Below are 21,493 nucleotides of genomic sequence, written 5' to 3' on the forward strand. Positions count from 1 at the left end.
TCAGGGGGAATTTTGGACCATTCCTCTTTACAAAACTGTTTCAGTTCAGCAATATTCTTGGGTTGTCTGGTGTGAATCGCTCTCTTGAGGTCATGCCACAGCATCTCAATCGGGTTGAGGTCAGGACTCTGACTGGGTCACACCAGAAGCCGTATTTTCTTCTGATGAAGCCATTCTGTTGTTTATCTACTTCTGTGCTTTAGGTCATTGTCCTGTTGTATCACCCATCTTCTGTTGAGCTTCAATTGGTGGTCAGATGGCCTTAAGTTCTCCTGCAAAATGTCTTGATAAACTTGGGAATTAATTTTTCCGTCGATGATTGCAATCTATCCAGGCCCTGAGGCAGCAAAGCAGCTCCAAACCATGATGCCTGCTCCACCATACTTCACAGTTGGGATGAGGTTTTGACGTTGGTGTGCTGTGCCTTTTTTTTCTACACACATAGTGTTGTGTGTTCCTTCCAAACAACTCAACTTTGGTTTCATCTGTCCACAGAATATTTTGCCAGTAGTGCTGTGGAACATTCAGGTGCTCTTTTGCAAACTTCAAATGTGCAGCAATGTTTTTTTTTTTTGGACAGCAGTGGCTTCCTCCGTGGTATCCTTCCATGAACTCCATTCTTGTTCAGTGTTTTACATATGGTAGATTCGTCAACAGAGATGTTAGCATGTGCCAGAGATTTCTGTAAGTCTTTAGCTGACACTCTAGGATTCTTCTTCACCTCATTGAGCATTCTGTGCTGTGCTCTTGCAGTCATCTTTACAGGACGCCCACTCCTAGGGAGAGTAGCAACAGTGCTGAACTTTCTCCATTAATAGACAGTTTGTCTTACTGTGGACTGATGAACTTAAAGGCTTTTAGAGATACTTTTGTAACCCTTTCCAGCTTTATGCAAGTCAACAATTCTTAATCGTAGGTCTTCTGAGAGCTCTTTTCTGCGAGGCATGGTTCACATCAGGCAATGCTTCTTGAGAATTGCAAACTCAAAACTGGTGTGTGTTTTTTTATAGGGCAGGGCAGCTTTAACACCTCCAACCTCGTCTGATTGATTGGACTCCAGGTTGGCTGACTCCTGACTCAAATTTGCTCTTGGAGAAGTCATTAGCCTAGGGGTTCACGTACTTTGTCCACCCTGCACTGTGAATGTTTACATAGTGTGTTCAATAAAAACATGAGAACATATAATTGTGTGGTATTAGTTTCAGCAGACTGTCTTTGTCTATTGTTGGGACTTAGATGAAGATCAGAACACATTTTATGACCAAATCCAGGAAATTCAAAAGGGTTCACATACTGTTTCTTGCAACTGTACCTCTGTGACTGGACTGCTCCTATCTGTAGGTATGATTTCAAAGATGTCATTATTATCAGTGCACACTGGCACCGGTACTATTCTAAAAATTCTGCCAGTGGAATCCTATGACGTGAGCATAAAATGGTTGCACCACATGGATCCTTTGTGGGTATGATGAATAATGCTTGCAACTGATTGCCCAAAATGGCTGCCACACCCTTTGTATTAACTACATGGCCTCTGTATTTCATGCAGAGCTAAACCTTTTTATTGAGCCCATATTATCTGTACTCTTATTATGTTCACATTATTTGATAATTGCCTTGAGTCCTATTTAAGAAAGAGCACATTATTATTATTATTATTATTATTATATTTGTGCTTCCATAGTCGCTAGTTATGTGTATATATGACATTTTTCAATCATATTAGGGAGCATGAGTACCCACAATAATTTTGAAAGGTTGACTTCTATACCTTCACTCCTGTTTCAAGTTCTTTTTGCAGTAAGATGACTGTTGCTGTGTGCAGTGCACACAGTTTGGGGTCAGTACTGCATCATTTAGAGAAGCAGTTTCTGATTACTGCCAGAACTGATGGGGATGCAAAAGTCTGTCCATTCTGCAAATTTAAAAAGACAGCTGCAGAAATCTATGCCACCTGAAACGTTAAATAAGTGGCATACTCTAATGCTACTTAATCAGTGAATTTAATAACCATCATGTCAGTGTGAGGCTGGTATGTGGTGTATATCTATTATGTCACAAGCAAGCCAAACACTCCTAAGTCAAGGTACAAAGCAACAGAGGTTCACCACTTTCATAGTGTGTTGGGGCATTATAAAGGGACATATTTATCACAATCCACATTATTTTAATGTGGCTATGAAAAATTTATAACATAACTTCCTAGTCTGAACATTAATATTTTCATGTACATTTTCCATTTTTCTCTTTCCAGCAGATGGGCTCTTGTCTGGGTGAACAGCTGAAGCAGTGTGATAACATGGCATCATCACATTGCTTCCTGGTTCGGAGTCCGCACAGCCAATGCACATGTGAGGCTGTCAGCAGGGACAAGAGTCACCAAAGACTGATGGAGAAGGATCCAAAGGATCCCTCTCTGGAAGATGTTGCGAAACAGTAGCCCATAGGCTACTATAGGCTAACACTATGTGGAAATGGAATTACCTATCTGGGGCCAAGCTATGGAATGCTTGGCAAATCCGACTGCATAGAAACAGTCCCAATAGAAATCTATGGGGGCTGAATTTGCAATCAGAAATGGAGGGATCACAAACAGAAATTGGAGATATCTGCTGCGATCTCTCCATGGTACATCTAAGGAATTCTTAATATAGGCGGGTACAACTGCTTTGGAGGATATCCCACAAATTTTGAATCCTATATACTGTAGGTCGCAAAGAATGCTCCCAGTGTTTGCACTAGCCCTGGGTACAAGTACACAAAGGTAGGCACATAAAAGAAAAAAAACCCAGCTTTTGTCTCTTCACATTTTATCTCACTTGTAGCTGACTCTTAAGGCACACATGGTGAAATCCTTGCTATGCCCGATTTTGACTATGCGATTTCACTTGAACTCCCCCAGAGCCCAGATAGCACAGATTGTACAGATTTTGACTATCTGCACTTTCGATTTTGTCTGTGTACGATTTTTACTAAGTGACAATTTTGACTATACTTTGTACTAGATAGTACACTAGATAGTCAAGAATGACTTACCTGCACAGTCTATCTAGCCTTACGATACCGAGCCCACAGGAGTGCGCATTGAGACTGAACCAGTATCACAAGCTGCCTAACACCTTGAGATGTGCACTAACTTTCCTTAAGATTTTGACTATATAGTCAAAATCTTACAGATTTATCTCACGTGTGTACACACCTTTACTATGTCCACAATAGTGTACACAATGTTTATTGTATGATCATTTTCATTTGAATACTTTATTGCATATTAATTTAATTGATTATATATTCCTGTAATCTACAGGCCCCCATTTCCTGGAATACTTGTATTGGGATGTTACAGAGGAATGTGAAGTTTTACTTGTTTGCAAGGTTTGTATTATTTAAATATTCTTTTAATATTTAACATTTAGCAATGAAAAACCATTAATATGAATTACACTTGATATTAATGATCCAAATATTGTTTAAAAATATAAGAAAATACTTATGTAGTACTTGTTGCTTCCAGAGTGGCAGTACCAGTTGCGCCAGTATGTTACTGTAGTAAAAATAGTTTATCATGTAGCTGTATACATAACAGTATGATAAAGATACTAATAGCCACCCTGCATCTTTCACTTCTCTTCCTGAAATAGTCTTCAATTTCAGCAATACTGCAATTAAAACAATCTCCCAAGCCTTGTGGTCATCTCTGACTCTGCCGCATCCACTCTGCATATATTTAGGCAATAACCAAGATTCTCGATATTATTTATCATTCACTACAGCCTGCTATGGTCCTTGTCTTTTATCCCTGGAGGTGGCCATTGCAGAGGCTCTCCTGTAAAGCATGGAGAAGTTACTTACAACAAAGTCCACTAATGCTATAACACCCCAGAGTAGTGAAAGTTGATGCAATGCTGAGAAAAAAATGCTTTGTTGTTCAAATAATGCATTTTTATCTACTATGATAACAGGCTTCCAGTGCAGTGTGCATGTGTGATCAGCTTTTAACAGGAGGGAGCAAAGTTGGAAATACAGCATAGGCACCCAGATATTTCATTCTTGCAATATCATATTCAAAAATCAACTGGTTTCACAGTGAGCCAAGTGTTTTCATGGGGATTTAATTTAAAGTCATAGTCAACTGAAAAAAGTTCCAAGGTTGCCCTGACTGCCCCTGAGAGTCCAACGCTGCACAGCAAACCTTCACAGTTTTTCAGAACCTCTAGCTACTGTACGTCACTGTGTGTGACCTGGTGTTACCTTGGTGATGAATGCTCATAAGGATGCTGACTGTCCTGAGATACAGGCAAGTCTATGCTTTCCTCTGTGGGGCAGGCATCACACAGGAGTAGAGCATTGGTCAGCTGCCAAAGAAACATTGTATTGATAAATGGCAGTGATGCATACCTCCCAACATGACCCTCTCCAGAAGGGAAACAATGATCTGCTACTGGACTTTTCTCTTAATATAAGAAATCTCTTCTATCAATGCATTATGATAAATAGACCCCTGTGTCAAGTTCAGTCAACTAATAAATGCATATTCATTTTCTCATCTGTACTTTTTACTTCTGCACTCTATCGGTTATTCCAATTTCCCTTCAAAAACATCCAAATTACATTTCAAGTTCCAACACTAATTTACCTTTTGTATACAACCTCAATCATTTACTGAACTTTTTACTGAGCTTCTACTATCTTTCCTCTTCATTCAATCCTGTGTACCAGTCTTCCTTATGTCTATAGAACGTCCTTGCTGTAATACCACCTGAGTACACATCAGATACCACAAGCTGCTGCTGAGCTTTGCCTAGAATTTGCTCCGCCTGAACATACAGGAAGACAGTTTATTAAAGGTGTAGTTAATCATATAAAAGAGTACATAAGGATGTATTATAGCTATTGCACTGAAATGTGCTTTATTACTACATGAAACCATATGAAACCGCAACAATACTTTAGGCTGCTATGGTAATAGTTGCAATAGTGTAATAGTTACACATACAGTATGGTAATAGTTGCAATAGTGGAATAGTTGCACATATGGTAACAGTTGCAATAGTGGAATAGTTGCACATATGGTAACCGTTGCAGTAGTGGAATAGTTGCACATATGGTAACAGTTGCAATAGTGGAATAGTTACACATATGGTAATAGTTGCAATAGTGCAATAGTTACATATACTGTATGGTAACAGTTGCAATAGTGGAATAGTTACACATAAGGGGGTACATTTACTAAGGAGGGAGATTTTCAGAACTGGTGATGTTGCCCATAGCAACAAATCAGATTGTATCTACTATCTTCTAGAAGCAGCTAGACAAGTGTTAAGTAGAATCTGATTGGTTGCTATGGGCAACATCACCAGTTCTAAAAAACTCCCACCTTAGTAAATTTACCCCATGGTAACAGTTGCCATAGTGGAATAGTTGCACATATGGTAATAGTTGCAACAGTAGAATAGTTACATACATGGTAATAGTTGCAATAGTGGAATCGTTACACATATGGTCACAGTTGCAATAGTGGAATAGTTGCACATATGGCAATAGTTGCAGTAGTGGAATAGTTGCACATATGGTAATAGTTGCAATAGTGGAATAGTTACACATATGGCAGTAGTTACAAAAGTGGAATAGTTACACATATGGTAATAGTTGCAATAGTGGAATAGTTACACATATGGTAACAGTTGCAATAGTGGAATAGTTACACATATGGTAATAGTTGCAATAGTGGAATAGTTACACATATGGTAATAGTTGCAATAGTGGATAGTTACACATATGGTAACATCTCTCTCCTCCCTTTTGCCACCAAACTCCTTGAGCGTATTGTCTACAACCGCCTTACTTCCTTTCTTTCCTCACACTCACTGCTTGACCAATTCCTGTCTGGCTTCCGTCCTCTTCACTCCACTGAAACTGCCCTTACAAAAGTATGCAATGACCTCCATGCTGCTAAATCTAAGGGACACTAATCTCTACTTATTCTACTTGATCTCTCTGCTGCTTTTGACACTGTAGACCATCCTCTCCTACTGCAAATCCTTCACTCCATTGGTCTGCATGGCACTGCCCTCTCTTGGCTGTACTCCTACCTTTCTGACCGTTCATTCTCTGTCTCCTCTCATGACTCCACCTCCCCCTCACTTCCACTAACTGTAGGGGTACCCCAAGGTTCTGTCCTTGGTCCTCTTCTCTTCTCTCTCTATACGTCCTCACTAGGTAAGCTCATTAGTTCTTTTGGTTTCCAATATCATCTCTATGCTGATGACACCCAAATCTATCTTTCCTCTCCAGACCTCTCCCCTGCTCTCCTCCCTCGTATCTCCAACTGTCTTACTGCTACCTCTTCCTGGATGTCCCAGCGCTTTTTTAAACTTAACATGTCTAAGACCGAGCTGATCATCTTCCCTCCCTCCCACATAACCTCACCTCCTACAATCTAATTATCTATTGATGGCACTACTATCTCCTCTAGCCCCCAAGTGCGCTGTCTTGGAGTAATCCTTGACTCCTCCCTCTCTTTCAAACCACACATTCAGCACCTCTCACAAACCTGCCGTTTTCATCTAAAAAATATTTCCAGGATCAGACCCTGTCTGACCCAGGTTGCTACTAATACTCTTATCAACTCACTGGTCATCTCCAGACTGGACTAATGTAATCTCCTCCTGACTGGCATTCCTGACAAATACCTCTCTCCACTCCAATCTATCCTCAATGCTGCTGCCCGGCTCATCTTCCTCACCAAATGCACTACGTCCACCTCTCCTCTCTTACTAGACCTTCACTGGCTCCCCTTCCCTTTCAGAATCAATTTCAAGCTTCTCACACTCGCTTACAAAGCCCTCACCCACTCCTCTCCCATCTACATCTCTGACCTTATCTCCCTTTACACTCCCACCCATCCTCTTCGCTCTGCTAATGCACGCCGACTCTCCTGCCTACAGATTACTTCCTCCCACTCCTACCTCCAAGATTTTTCACGTGCTGCACCACTTCTCTGGAATTCCCTACCTCTCCCCCTCAAACTCTCCACCTCTCTACAAAACTTCAAACGGGCTCTCAAGACCCACTTCTTCACCAAACTCAGCCAAATCTCATCCTAACCCTCTGTTCCATGCTCTCTATGTACCCCATCTGTGTCACCCCTGTCTGTCTACCCCTCCCCTTTAGAATGTAAGCTCTCACGAGCAGGGCCCTCTTCCCTCATGTGCTTATCCTTTCTTACTTTTATAATCTTCAACTGCACCAAATCCAGCAGTCTTCTGCCACCTGATACTTATTCCAGTGTCATCTGCTGATGTAACTATGTTTATTTACCCTGTACTTGTCCTATAATGTCATCAACTGTAAGTTGCTGTTTTCCTGTTTGATTATTTGTTTATGTACTCTGTAATTGAGCACTGCGGAACCCTTGTGGCGCCATATAATAAAGGATAATAATAATAATAATAATAATAATAATAACAACAACAGTTACAATAGTGGAATAGTTGCACATATGGTAATAGTTGCAATAGTAGAATAGTTACACATATGGTAATAGTTGCAATAGTGGAATAGTTACACATATGGTAATAGTTGCAAAAGTGGAAGTTACACATATGGTAATATTTGTAACCTTAGTTCCCTAAACCACCAACCACAGTTTAGAAAAACATCTAGCTGAGTCTCTGCGGGAGACTCTGTAACAAAACATGGTCACAGGAGAGAGTTTTCTAGTCTGACCTTAGTCTTTCCCTTGCAATCTCTAGCACGTATCAATTCTTCATCCATTATTTGGAATACACTATGTGACTGTTTCTTCTCTACCTTGTGCAAGTTGCCCCTTAGTCTCTTTTTAATTTTTAAGTTCTCATGAGCGGAGAGTCCTTTCTAACTGGCACTTCATAAATATGTACAGGTACATCGCTATATAAACAGGATATAACAAAAATGTTAATGTCTAATACATTATTTCTTTAGTAAATAACAATACAACTTTCATATGTAATATTTATGCCTTGCATTGACAAAACAAGTGTTATTACTTCACAGGTAGCAAATACAAAGAAGGAAACAGTATTTAAATGGTACAAAGAAGAGATACCGGTAGACGCCGTGGATGTCCCTGATCTGCAGAAAGGCGTGTGCATATTCCGTATTCCTAAGGTAACGTTCCGAAATCATAACTTTATCAACATTTTTAATATACATTTCTTTATTTGCATGGTGCCCCTTAATATACACAGAGCACAACAGTGACTGAAGATAAGGACTGATGGCATTTCTCTTGTCCTTCCAGTCAGCACACCTATTTAGCAGTTGGATTGATCATTATAGGGAACTAGAACATTCTGCCAGGGTGTTGAGGAGAATTATTTCTTTAAATAAGGAGTCTTTAGTCATTGTTTGATGCTCATGCCTAGTTACATCAAATAAGTGCCATACATCAGTTTTGCTTGTGTTTGAATGGAAAATCTAATCTAAGCATACACAGATAAACAATCATCCACAATGGAAAGTATCGTTTTTTGCTCTATGTGATCACTAAACAAAGAACAATTGACTTTCATTTTGTTTACTTACTGTAACTATTACTTGTAATTTCTTAATTTAGGGCAATTGGTTTTAAATACTGTATACCCTTATTTTTTCATAAATACCCTTCAGATTCCATATGAATGTGTGGTCACTTGAAAGACAAAATATAATGTGTCATTGTAATTAGAGTATTACATTGCTTTTAGTGAGCATAAGGAAATGGCACTTTCTACCTGATTGAGGCACCTTTTTGTTTCAGAGCTATTTAACAAAGGATGAATGCAAGAGTTAGTGATATTTCCTAGGTTCAGCAAAGCACCACAGTCATCCTCAAAATTTTCCATGGGGAGTGTAGTCTTCACCAATTTATGAATCCCCAAAAAGCTTGACCCTGATAGTAAATGCCATTGTTAGATGGCTTTAGCCACTGTTGCCTACAGGCTACTACAGGCCTGGTCAACCTGTGGCTCTCCAGCTGTTGTAAAACTAGCATGCACTGCCACAGTTTTGGCATTCCCTAATAACAAATCTTTGGCAGAGCATGCTGGGACTTGCAGTTTCACAACAGCTGGAGAGCCACAGGTTGGCCAAGCCTCGGCTACTATATTACTGGTTAGAGGGTCTTTGAATCCCTCCCCAAAAACCTGGAAGGTGTGCATGGCCAGTACAAACACATCTTTCACCACAGCAATATGGAAGTGCAGAAGGAAGCTTTCAATGGGGAATGTCATCAGTTATAATTAAGTAATTAACACACAAATTGCACATGATTTTTTGCACAGAGATAGGTCACATCTATGACATCAGTGAAGCTTCAGAATAGTTGAAAATGTAAAGTCACCCTGTTGTGGTAACATTGACCTGCTTTTGTGCATTAATAACGTTTTATGTGAGACAGGAAAGAGTTAATGAAAACAAGGGGATATCTTTTGGATATAGAATTCAGCAATACAACAGGCTTATTGTGGCAGTTAGTAGGGGACACTAGTTTTACAGTATACATACACAATTACGTGATATGCACAGTGTACAATAAAGGTGACTGAGTCTTATGTTTAAATGGCCAATTGTAAATGACAACTTGTAGCTATAGAAGTGGGACAGAATTCAATGTAGCATACGTGTAATGATATTGCAAATAAAGAATACGCCAACGTTTATGCTTAATCATCTCAAAATACTGTATATCGAACTAAAAAAAAATGACTCTGAGGGACTTTATGATCTAAGTATCTGTGTGATTATGAGACATTGCCGGAGGGAAGGTCTCCATCCTTTTTGTGCTTTGTTGGACTTATGAGGTGGGGGGACATTTATAGGTCTCCTTGCCATAAGGAAATAGTAGGAGTTGTAATGCATTCTACACATTACACCTCCTGCTCTCAGGGGCGTTTTAAGAGAGGAGGAGGCCCATGTGCAGCCTTCTGCTTCAGGGGCCCCCTCCTCTCTGACTGATGCACAGGATTTAATACCTCTCCAGAGTCCCTCGGCGGTGCCATCCTTCTCCGCGGCAGCGGCAATAGAGTCTGAGAACAGACTCTGTTGCACATGCGCAAACCTCCGGGAACACGGCGCAGTGGCCATTTTCCCGAAGATTTTGCTAATGCGCATGCGCGAAACTCCGGAAAAATGGCCGCCATGCTATCTTTCCGGAGTTTTCAGCAGGTGCAATAGAGTATGTTCCCCCTAGTGTTCAAACTCTATTGCGCTGCCGAAAAGGGATGGCTTTCGACGGGGGACTTCAGAGAGGTAAGTATTAAGCAAATGGGTGCAGTGTGTGCGGGGGGTGGGCCCCCTGAACCTGGGGGCCCATGTGCCTCGCACACACTGCACCCATTATAGAAACGCCAATGCCTGCTCTGTTTTCTGAGGTACAGTATACAAGTTGCAGCCTGGCGCACCTTGCAGTAAGCCGTGATACAGCATGCTGCATTGCAGCAAAGATGAACATGGCTACATCTGTACTTTAGTAGTAAATGTGAAAGTTGCATTATCCTATATGTACACAATGGGGGTCATTCCGACCCGTTCGCATGCAGCGGTTTGTCGCTGCAGTGCGAACGGGTCGGGAATGCGATTGCGCGGCGGCCGCACTGCACATGTGCGACATTGCCCGGCAACAGGGGTTGCCGGGTTTTGTTGCGTCCTACGAAAAAAGCTCTGCGACCGCAAGATGATTGTCAGAAGTCATTCCTGGGTGGATCCGGACCGTTGGCTGCCGTTTTCAGGGAGTGGTAAGGAAAACGCAGGCATGTCCAGGAGAATGGAGGGTGGATGTCTGACGTCAAAGCCGGCTCCAGCATCGCTGAGATCGTCGCACAGGGTAAGTATGTCCAGGGCTAGTCTTGTTTTACTTGAAATTTTTTTTTAGCTTAGGGCTGCGATCGCTTGTGCAGCCCTGCTAAGCTAAAATACACTCCCCCAGAGGAGTGGACTAGTTGATCACAGCAGCAGCAAAAAGTTGCTGGCTGCGATCAACTCGGAATGACCACCAATATCATTTAATGGAGTATTATACATATCAGAGAAAATTGTGTCTTGTTACTACTATTGCAAAAGTATATACAAAAAATATACCTGCTAAGAAGTTCATCTGGAGATGCGCCAATCTCATTAGGTCACTCATATGATCATGCCCTCATAGCACTTAACTTATACTTCCCTTCCACCTTTCCAGATGTCAGGGACAGCAAATTTAGAATATGCACACATACATCTAGATGCAGAAATTTACATACACCTATCTTTAAATGAGGCCCATAATATGAAGGGTGACACAGTTTTTATAATCCTGTAATTTGTTTATTTTTACATGTGGTTTTAAAAATGTTTGTCTCTTCAATTATACAAAGTTATTTTATAATAAAATTATAATCAAATTTATGGGATAATGATATTGCTGTGGTCATGGGGTCATCAGTTGAGTGAGATAAAAGGATAGAGGAAAGAAGGGACATCTGATGACAATATCATTCATTGCGGTTATCACCTAAGAATCACTGCACCACGCCGGACGCCAGCGAAATTACATCAGCGGCTTAATTTGGGACTGCAGCTGCATTTCATACGTTGGGGGCCGGAGACGTCCGGAGCTCCCTAGCCGCACCTGACCGGCAGTGCAGTGTATCTCCAGCTGGATCCATCTATGTGTAAGACGGAGGGTGACAGTTTTAACCATTTAGGCAGCCTGATTAGGCAATCAGGAACTGTTACTATTATCTATGCAAAAGGAATTGCTTGAGACTTTGTAACAACGAGTGTTCAGTGTAATAACACAAGGAGCCGTTTTGAGACTTTGTAACAACAAGCGGTGATTACTACATCTGATTATTCTGTCTCTCTGCAAGCAGTTAGTGGACAATCTGAGAATACTGATTTGCACATCAATTAATAAGTATATCCCCTATTGTACATATTGTGGTTACTATATACGCATGAGAGCTGATCCATATTTTATTTTAGGTGCATATAGAAAGCCGGCTTTTGAAAATAAGAATTAATTAGAGTTGTTAAATTTATATATGTATATGATAGCTTTTTTATTAGATTAAGAATTTTATGTGGTTCCATTTACTAATTAGAGATTTATGTGATTAATCTAATCCGGAATAAAAAGGTGTTTTTATGTATACATGTGAATTCACTTTATTTGGAGTCTGGAAGGTTCTTAAATAGCGCAGAGTGTTCTTTTCTTAGATAAAAGGATACATCTAGTAAATATTTGCTTCTGACTTTCCTGGTTTGTTCCTAGAGTATGTGCATAGGGTATGTGAGATGCTAACATTTAGCTCAAGTATAAAGCCTGTGACATACTGTAGATATATATATATAATTGTGTGTGCCGGCAGTAATAGAACACAAAGAATAAATGTGCTTACTGTATTTGTATTGCATCTGACCATTGTAAATGACTACTATGGAGTAATGTTTTCCTCTAAAGATAAAGTAATATTGCTTTCATTTATTATCCCAACTTGATAAAGTGACATAACGTTTACATTTCATTTATTTCTAGCTGACTAAAAAGGATCAAGGTGAATATAAGTCAACATTGAAAGATGATAGAGGCCAAGACATATCTGTTCTTGAACTCTCCGGAAAAGGTAAAAGCACAGATATTTCTCTATTGCATGAGAGACTAAAACATTCTTATATAAAAATAGCACAGTGATATTAAATAATCCTGAAGGTAAAGAGCAGTGATATACTACTTAATTCTGCTCGGCATCATACACACTTTGGTATCATATATATTGATTCTGGCAGAAAGCCCAAGCACAAGTAGGACAGATCTTGCTCCAAGGACATCACCTGTGTGAAGGGATTATTCTGTTCCCATGCTGTTAATCCACAACAGCAATCCTACACCCTTGGCAATTTGAGGCACTGGTATAGAAATAAAACTGTATTGTACAACTAATGCTACTGTTTTATCTGGAAATGTTTCAATAACTATAAATGAATATTATATCTGCAAGGGATATGCTGGTATATTGGTCCTTATCAGACTTATTACGTGGTGAAAATGAACTTTTTGCATTTGGCAGTTGAAAAGACGTTTCCACCTGTCTTTATATGACTTATGTTCAGTCACCAGCTGAAAATTCTCTCTGTTCATAATTTACATTTGAGTACATGGTAACCAGAATGAGTGTTTGCTGACTGATACACAGAAGAGATAAATAAATAAATATATTTCTGTGCAATCTGAGATTTAGGGAGCTAATTTATGAAGCATAAGCAATGCTCTCCGCAAAACACCTTGAGGGTAGCATTACGTGCCTCAACTGTCTACTCAGCACATATCCACATGCACCTCTACTACTCACTCTGGGGGAGATCTATCAAATAAAATTACAGGACAAGTGCTCCCCCATCAGGGTATATATTATGGGTACAATAAAAAAAAAAAATATCATCCAGTCCATAGGAGATTTTACAATTTGCTGAAAATCTTTTCAAGAATGTCCCTCTGATTTCTCCTTTTTAAGTCTATAGTTACCTCAAAAATACAGAAATACTGTCTCCGGTCTCTTTGAGCCATCCAGAACCTTGAAAAGGAAACATTAGAGGCACTATTATGAGGCCACTAGTGCCTCTACAAAAGGAAAGAAGTGAAAGATAAATAAAAAGAATTGGAATCCCAAATGGAGCCCATTTGCCACCCCAATTGCCCCAGTTTAATCAATAGAAGTCCCTAAGACACCTGCTTCCGAAAACATAAAAAATTAAACACATCTGATTTTCAGTTATACTGTATTTCCAATGATGAGATTGGCTCATCTGCTCTTGATAATGATCCTTCTTTAAAAGTACATTTTAAGAAATCATTAGAGTCTCCCTGCTAAATTTTGCAGCTGACACACATTGCAGATGATTAAGGTAACTGTTTAAATTATTAAGAGAACACAATTTATTGGTAATGTTCTTGCATCCATTTTTTTGTAAACAGCAATTTGTCCTATAGAGCAGAAAGAACATTTTTTTATCAACTCTGTAATGACTGTTCATGGCAAATAATGTCTAACAACATGTGCTAGGATTCATGAATAACCATGTTCTGGGACATCACCTATGAGTAAATAAAATTACTAATAGGATACTAAGAGGATTCTATTGGCAAGGTATACATAATGAGTGGCAAGTAAAAGCCTCAGTAAAGTTTTTCTGTAGTCTTTTCAATCAATTATACATAATTTAGTGGACCTTTTACATGTGTAATTATAGATCTCCTTTTCATCTGTTAAATTTCCATTTGTTTTTGTACCAATGCATTACGCATAAAGCTCAGTAAGTATGATCTTTATATTTGCCTGAATGACTATGTTTGTGAAATAGCAAGCTGGGTTTTACTTTAGAAACAAATAATATAAGTTAAATAATACTTTATTATTATTATTATTATTAGTAGTAGTGGTAGAAGTAGTAGTAGTAGTAGTAGTAGTAGTAGTAGTAGTAGAAGTAGTAGTATAATTATTATTATTTTCACCATGAATATTGTTTCTATTGGCAACTGATGGAGAATTAATTTTGTAGCATAGCAATTTAATTTGATATGCTACAAAATGTGTATTGCATAGGGTACACCAGGGAAGACAGATTAACAACAGTCTTTTGATGGTTATTCCTATAATTTTGTGAAGAAATAATATCAACCACAGGAAGACCAAAACATTTGCACATCTTTTTCTCCTGGATATAGAACTTCCAATTTATTTATATTTTAATTGAGCCCTGATGCATTTTTAGTGCCAACAACTAAGTATTTTTTTTTTTTTTAATGTATAACTGAAAATGTGCAAAAGTCTTTATGGCAGCAGTAATGAAAGACAGGGCCAGTTGTGGACTAACTTTATAGTGTTGGCCCCTTTTTTTATAGGTTTGTGCAACACTCTGTGTGACACCTGCACATTTTTTATTATTAGGTGACACTACGCTATTGTCCTCTGAAGCAGGGGCATATTAAGAGAGGAGGAGGCCCGTGTGCAGTCTACGTCCAGGCACCACTCCTCTAGTAGGCAATGGCAGCGCAGCTACTGTACAGTATACTGACTCTGAGCACTAAGTGGCGCAGGTTTCCGTGAAAATGGCGTGGTGGCCATTTTCCCATTGATTTTCCCTCTGTGCATGAAAGGCTGGGAAATGGCCACAGTGCCGTTTTACTGGCGATTTGCTCAGTGCTGCTGCCATCGACGGGACTCCAGAGAGATAAATATAGCAAAAATGAGTGCATGGTATGCAGTGTGAGCCCCCCTGGACCCAGGGGTCCATATGCATGGAACACACTGCACTAATTATAGATACGCGACTGCTCTGAAGTCAATTTGGAAGACGGCATTTATTTTCATATTTTTGTTTTACTTAATCTGTATGTGATTTTCATTCATATTTATCTTTTATTTATTTTTTTACTTTTTGATCTCCCTGTACTTCAGTATTGCATGACTGCTTGTAATAGCCAGCTAGAATGCAAGATAGTTCACTGTTACTATTGAGCTCTTAATTCTGCACTGTAAAAGTAACTTACATTGGCGTAATATGACATTGCCAAGTTTACATACTTACCCCAGTCTACTTCTGGGTTGGGGACTCAGTGATCAGATTTTCTGATCATCTGTCCAGGACCCATATAAAACACACTTCCAGAACTGGATCTACAATCTGGATGTTGGAAAGGGGTTTACCTCAGAGTACTGAAAATTAAGCGCTATATTGTATCTCACAGCCTTCATATGCTTGACTAAAATAGAAGGAGCTGTTTTGTAAAAGTATATTATTTACATGCTTTTGGTTGTTTTTACCCTTTGGATGCATTTTTTTTAACTATACAATCACTCATGTATTCTTGTTTTTTCTCTCTCAGTGTATGAAGACATTGTCCTAGGAATGAGCAAAGTAAGCGGTAAGGCGTTACCTTTTCTTTATTCTTTTTAAATTATACAAAGCCAAATCAATTTAAAACCAGTAATAGTAGAAACAAGTTCTGTTCCTTGTAGTTTGGTATGTTTTCTGCACATTTTCTCAACTTCGTGCTGCTTATATGGTCTTTTCAGTACACCCAACTTTCAGGAGGAAATAATATTATTGGTGGACCCAACTTATTGCTGATAACCTGCAGAGCTTGCATTTGAACTGCTCCAATTTTTGGCCACCCAATAGTAGTAGTGCCTATATAAGGCCTATATAGAAGTTAATAATTTGATGTCAACTTGAACCTATAGGCCATCACTCACTTATTCTTTTGGATCTCTCTGCTGCTTTTTACATTGTTGACCACTTTCTTCTCCTACAAACAGTACAATCAATAGGTCTTCAGAACACAGTCCAAGCATGGTTCTCATACTACTCAACATGTCACTCTTTCAGTGTACATTTCTCTGAATCCACCTCCTCTTTGCTACCTCTATCAGTTGGAGTACTGCAAGGCTCAGTCCTAGGTCCTTTGCTTTTCTCAATCTGTACCATGTCTCTTGGCAAGCAAATTAGCTGTTTCAGGTTTCAGTATCATCTGTGTGGGGATGATACCAAAGTCTACCTATCCTCCCCAGATTTGTCACCATCTGTATTGGTCTACGTCACTGAATGCCTTTCTGCCATTTCATCTTGGATGTCATCTCACCACCAAACTTAATCTTTCCAAATTAAAATTAATAATATTTCCACTGGCCAATAGAAGTTTCTTTTCTGATATTTATATCACTCGATGATCAACCCTACCCCAAATGCTTGTTGCCTAGGTGTTTTGCTTGACTCTGGACTCTCTTTTGTTACTCCATATTCAATCTGTTTCCAAATCCAGTTACTTACAAAACACAGTCAGAATTCGCCTATATTTTACACAAGGCACTACAAAAACTCATGCTCTTATCTTCACTCACATTGATTAATGCAGTTGTCTCCTTACTGGTCTTTCCAAAACCAGACTTAACCAATATAAAACAATTTGTATGCAGCTGCGCGGTAGATCTTAAACATTCAACAACTGCTTCTCCTCTCTGTCAGTCTCTCCATTGGTTACCTGTATTCTACAGCTGTTTATTGTGCATTCGCACTAGCATACCATCAACAGTTAAACCATTAAATTGTTAACAGGCACTGGTTATATGCCATCAACAGTTTGATGCCACCCTTCCAATCCCATCCCTACCCTGTGATGTCACAGCGCAAAGTCGCACACTCTGCTTTCCATTGATGCAGAGTGTGCTACTTTGCGCTGTGGTAGCACCACAGTACTGAAACCGATATCCTCTATGCTTTCTTACCAGCCACTGTCTTCACAGTGGTTATGAATTGGCTGGTGGGTGGATCTGGGCAATCTGCATTGCATCTGATTAGTATTCCAGATGACATTTTGTGCATGGCATTTTGTAAGTCAGTATATAGATGTAATTTTGATCTTGTGTAATATATTTTAAAACATCTTAATACCTTTCACTGCAAGCAATTGCAGAAGACAAACCTTTATTGCAATACCGCTTCTGGAGATTTTGGAATATAAACTGTATCTTATCCTTGATAATCTTTAATTTTCTTCTCTTCTACTCTCAACCTCCCTTGAGTAATTACAAAGCTCTTCCTGAAAATGCATTTTAAAGTGTTTCACCTCATTTAAAAAAAAAATTCAGCTGGGTCTAAAAATGAATATGGTAATATTCCTTAGCTTAACTGTGCTATGGAAGTCCTTTTGAAAAATGTGTATTTCTGTTAATGTTTTAGAAGGAAATACACATATGTGCAGGCTGAGAAGACAGAGAAAGCACACAAATTGTAGACAAAATAGCTGAGATACTGGATGTTTATAAAATGATAAACTACATTCTGAGAACAAAAATTGTAGCCACACAATTCCCAATAATCAGAACAAAGATATATATATATATATTTTGGGGGGCCTTACTTGGCTTAGAGAAAATTTATTTAACAGGCCGGATTCTAAGTCAGATGCTAAGTGCATACAATGCTGATATGTATGCATTTGGCCAATGTTGTAAGTGTTGTGCATACGTCTGAGTCGCACTGCGCATGCATCCCAAAGGTTACCGTATACAGAATGAATTTGACGCAGGGAGAAGAGATTTTAGTGGGTGTTCCAGGTAGGTGGCTAGCCAGATGTGGGAGAATCACTGACATGGAGTGGATGAGGGGGGAGATGACAATCAGTAAGATCTCCCCCTGCAATATTTCTCTACTATTCATTACCGATCATTGCCTACTCTTTACCCCTGGCCATTGTATAGCAGCACAGTGACATATTGGGCAAGGTGAGAGAGTCCTTGGTTGCTGGGCTGGTGAGAAAGGTTTCAAATGCTGAGGAGCAGCAGTTTCTGCACTCTCTGCCCAATGTTCCACTGCACTTATCGACCCTTCCCTGAATCTGCCCATGCGCTGACAGCGTCTAAAGACACAGAACTGCTCATATAGGACACCATGTTGAGATAGAGAAATAGCACCTACCATAGGGCTGGTGAAGTTTTGATGGCACAATTGATTGTGCATCTAAAGATGCACCACAATGGATTTACACCACTGCAAGTAATCATCTCGGTATGAACAACATCAGCACAGCATGGGCATAAAGATGCAGACCTAGCTCTGACAAAGATGCAGCCACGGCCGCGCTTGCATCTGACTCAGAATCAACCCTACAGCTTGCAAATTTACACCTGATCAAAGCACATTGTGATGCAAGAGGTGCAAGTACTATGTTTTTAATGCATGTAAATACTGACTGCTGTTGCATATAGCAGATAAGCACTTACCTTCCAACATGTGGGAGTAGAAAAGAGGGATTGCCTGCGCCCAAAAAGGTGTATAGTCTCATGGCCAGTGCTCATTGAGCTGTTGGGCTGCCCCCAGCTTCACCCCCATACTGTTTAGATGCGTGTTCATTATATAGTCTGTATATTCTGTTAATTATATATTCTGTAAAATTAGGCAACTGAAAGTCTTGGACGTTTATTGCAAGAACCAACTCCATCTTCAGATGATGTTAATTGCCAGATACCCACTCCTTCCTACTGTATGGGAATGTGGTCTAGGTTGCTAGAGGTATTGAAGTGGATTTCTCCACCACCTCAGCACTGAGGGTTTTTTGGAGCTTATGTCGCCACACCAGATCAATATTGCATTGATCTGTTAATTAAGTATCCACCTCCCCTCATGGTGAATTGGATATTTAATCATTGGGGGCAATCCTGCACCAATGATGACTATGCCCCTTAATCTGTTCACTTAGATCCCCTCTAAGGAATATATTTGCTATGGAATTGGTTGTCAAAGCTACTGATAATCTACTGCTTTGATAAATAGCTTTAAAACAACAATAGGACCAGCTTTCTTTACTATTTATTTATATTGCTGTTTTAAAACTGTCAAAGTTGTCAATGATCTCTGTTTTTGACAGTCCACGTCTTAGTAAATCTACCCCTAAGAGAGTTTATAAAGCTGCAAATCAACACTTTTTGTGATTTAGGACAATTTTAAAGTCGCCAGTTGTAAATCACAGCAAAACCTGCCATTATGATAAACAACTTATTAGCTCGGGCATCCCTTGAATGTTGCTAATTTGCTTTAAATTAAAGATAAGGCCAAATCCAATGATTAGGAAGGCAAAATCACAGGCAATGTGTTGCAATATGTTGCAGTTCCAACCCCACTGGAAAAATTGCAATAAATTCCTTTAGCATATGACCAATTCTATTTTAATATATGATAGATAATAGGCAAATACAGGTTGTGCTGAGTTAACAGATTTTCAAAACAGTAAAAAAAAAAGTTAAAAGTGAAAATGAATGCGTTTCAGAGCTTGGTAAATATGGGGCAGACCTCAGTCCCCTTTGAGAATAATAGGGACTGCAGTGTGCAGTGCTATCTAGAGACTGGTGGCTTATAGTAACATAGTAACATAGTAACTAAGGTTGAAAAAAGACAATTGTCCATCGAGTTCAACCTATTTGTGGTCTCCTATGCAATCTTATTATAGGACTAGTTATTTTTATATTAAGACTAGTTATATTAACTATAATGCGTGCCTACGCACCATAACCCTGAATATCTTTATCCAATAGGAATTTATCTAACCCATTCTTAAAGGTGTTGACTGAGTCCGCTGTTACTACTCTCTCAGGCAGGGAATTCCAAACACGTATTGTCCTTACTGTGAAAAAACCTTTTCGCCTCAATGTGCGGAAACTCCTCTCCTCTAACCTAAGCGAGTGACCACGTGTCCTCTGTGATTATCTTATAGAAAACAGGTCCCTCCCGAGCTCTGTGTATTGACCCCTTATATATTTGTAGATGTTGATCATGTCCCCTCTTAGTCTCCCCTTTTCCAATGTAAACATGCCTAGCCTTGCAAGCCTTTCCTCGTATTCCAGCGTCTCCATACCCTTGATTAGTTTGGTCGCCCGCCTCTGAACCTTTTCTAGCTCCAGGATATCCTTTTTGTAATATGGTGCCCAACATAGTACACAGTATTCAAGATGTGGCCTCACTAGTGATTTATATAATGGGAGTATAATACTCTCGTCCTTTGCATCAATTCCCCGTTTTATGCATGCTAATACTGTATCTTATTAGCCTTCTTTGCTGCACTCCTAGTTTGGGTACTGCTGCTTAATTTGATATCTATGTGAACTCCTAAGTCTTTTTCCAGTACAGAATCCCCTAGTATTACCCCATTTAGTATGTAGGGGTAATTTCTGGTCTTGGCCCCACAGTGCATTACCTTACACTTGTCTGTGTTGAATCTCATTCTCCATTTTGCTGCCCATGCTTCCAGTTTAATTAAGTTGTTCTGGAGAGACTCAGCATCCCCCTCCGTATTTATAACCTTACACAATTTGGTATCATCTGCGACAATTCACACCATGCTCTCTAGACCTACTGTTAGGTCGTTGATGAAAATGTTGAACAAAAGTATTCCAAGTACAGACCCTTGTGGCACACCACTTAGTACTTTAGTCCAATTTGAAAATGATCCTTTGACCACAACACTCTACTCCCTATTATCTAACCAATTACTGACCCAAGTGCATATTGTGCTCCCTAGCCATATTTCTTGTAGCTTATAGATAAGACGCATGTGTGGTACAGTGTCCAAAGCTTTGGCAAAGTCTAAAAAGATTACATCCACCTCCTTACCCTGATCAAGGTTTGCACTTACTGTTTTATAAAAGCCAAGTAAGTTGCATTGACATGATATGTCCTTCACAAATCCATGTTGTTTCCTTTTAATGAACTTATTTGCTTCAAGGAAGTTTTGAATACCGTCCCTTAGAATACCTTCCAATACTTTCTCCACTATAGATGTAAGACTAACTGGTCTATAATTACCTGGGTCAGATTTGCTCCCCTTTTTGAATATCGGCACTACCACCACGATATGCCAGTCTTTGAGAACCATACCAAATTTAACCGAATCCATGAAGATCATATATAGAGGTCTTGCTAGTTCAGCGTGTAACTCCTT

The 21,493-nt window shown here is 39.4% G+C and overlaps 1 protein-coding gene across 2 annotated transcripts in view; it reads left to right on the forward strand.

Annotated features, from left to right (window-relative positions):
• The window catches only part of MYOM2 (myomesin 2), a 226,877-nt gene that overhangs the window by 187,012 nt on the left and 18,372 nt on the right, over positions 1-21,493 (forward strand). For both annotated transcript variants that reach the window (XM_063916675.1, XM_063916676.1), the window contains 4 exons: positions 3,308-3,375; positions 8,038-8,151; positions 12,539-12,626; positions 15,887-15,925. In XM_063916675.1, the coding sequence (XP_063772745.1) occupies positions 3,308-3,375; positions 8,038-8,151; positions 12,539-12,626; positions 15,887-15,925 (309 nt within the window). The remainder of the gene's footprint in view (positions 1-3,307; positions 3,376-8,037; positions 8,152-12,538; positions 12,627-15,886; positions 15,926-21,493) is intronic.

The sequence above is a fragment of the Pseudophryne corroboree genome, chromosome 4 (assembly GCF_028390025.1).
Source record: "Pseudophryne corroboree isolate aPseCor3 chromosome 4, aPseCor3.hap2, whole genome shotgun sequence".
NCBI classification, from domain to species: Eukaryota; Metazoa; Chordata; class Amphibia; order Anura; family Myobatrachidae; genus Pseudophryne; species Pseudophryne corroboree.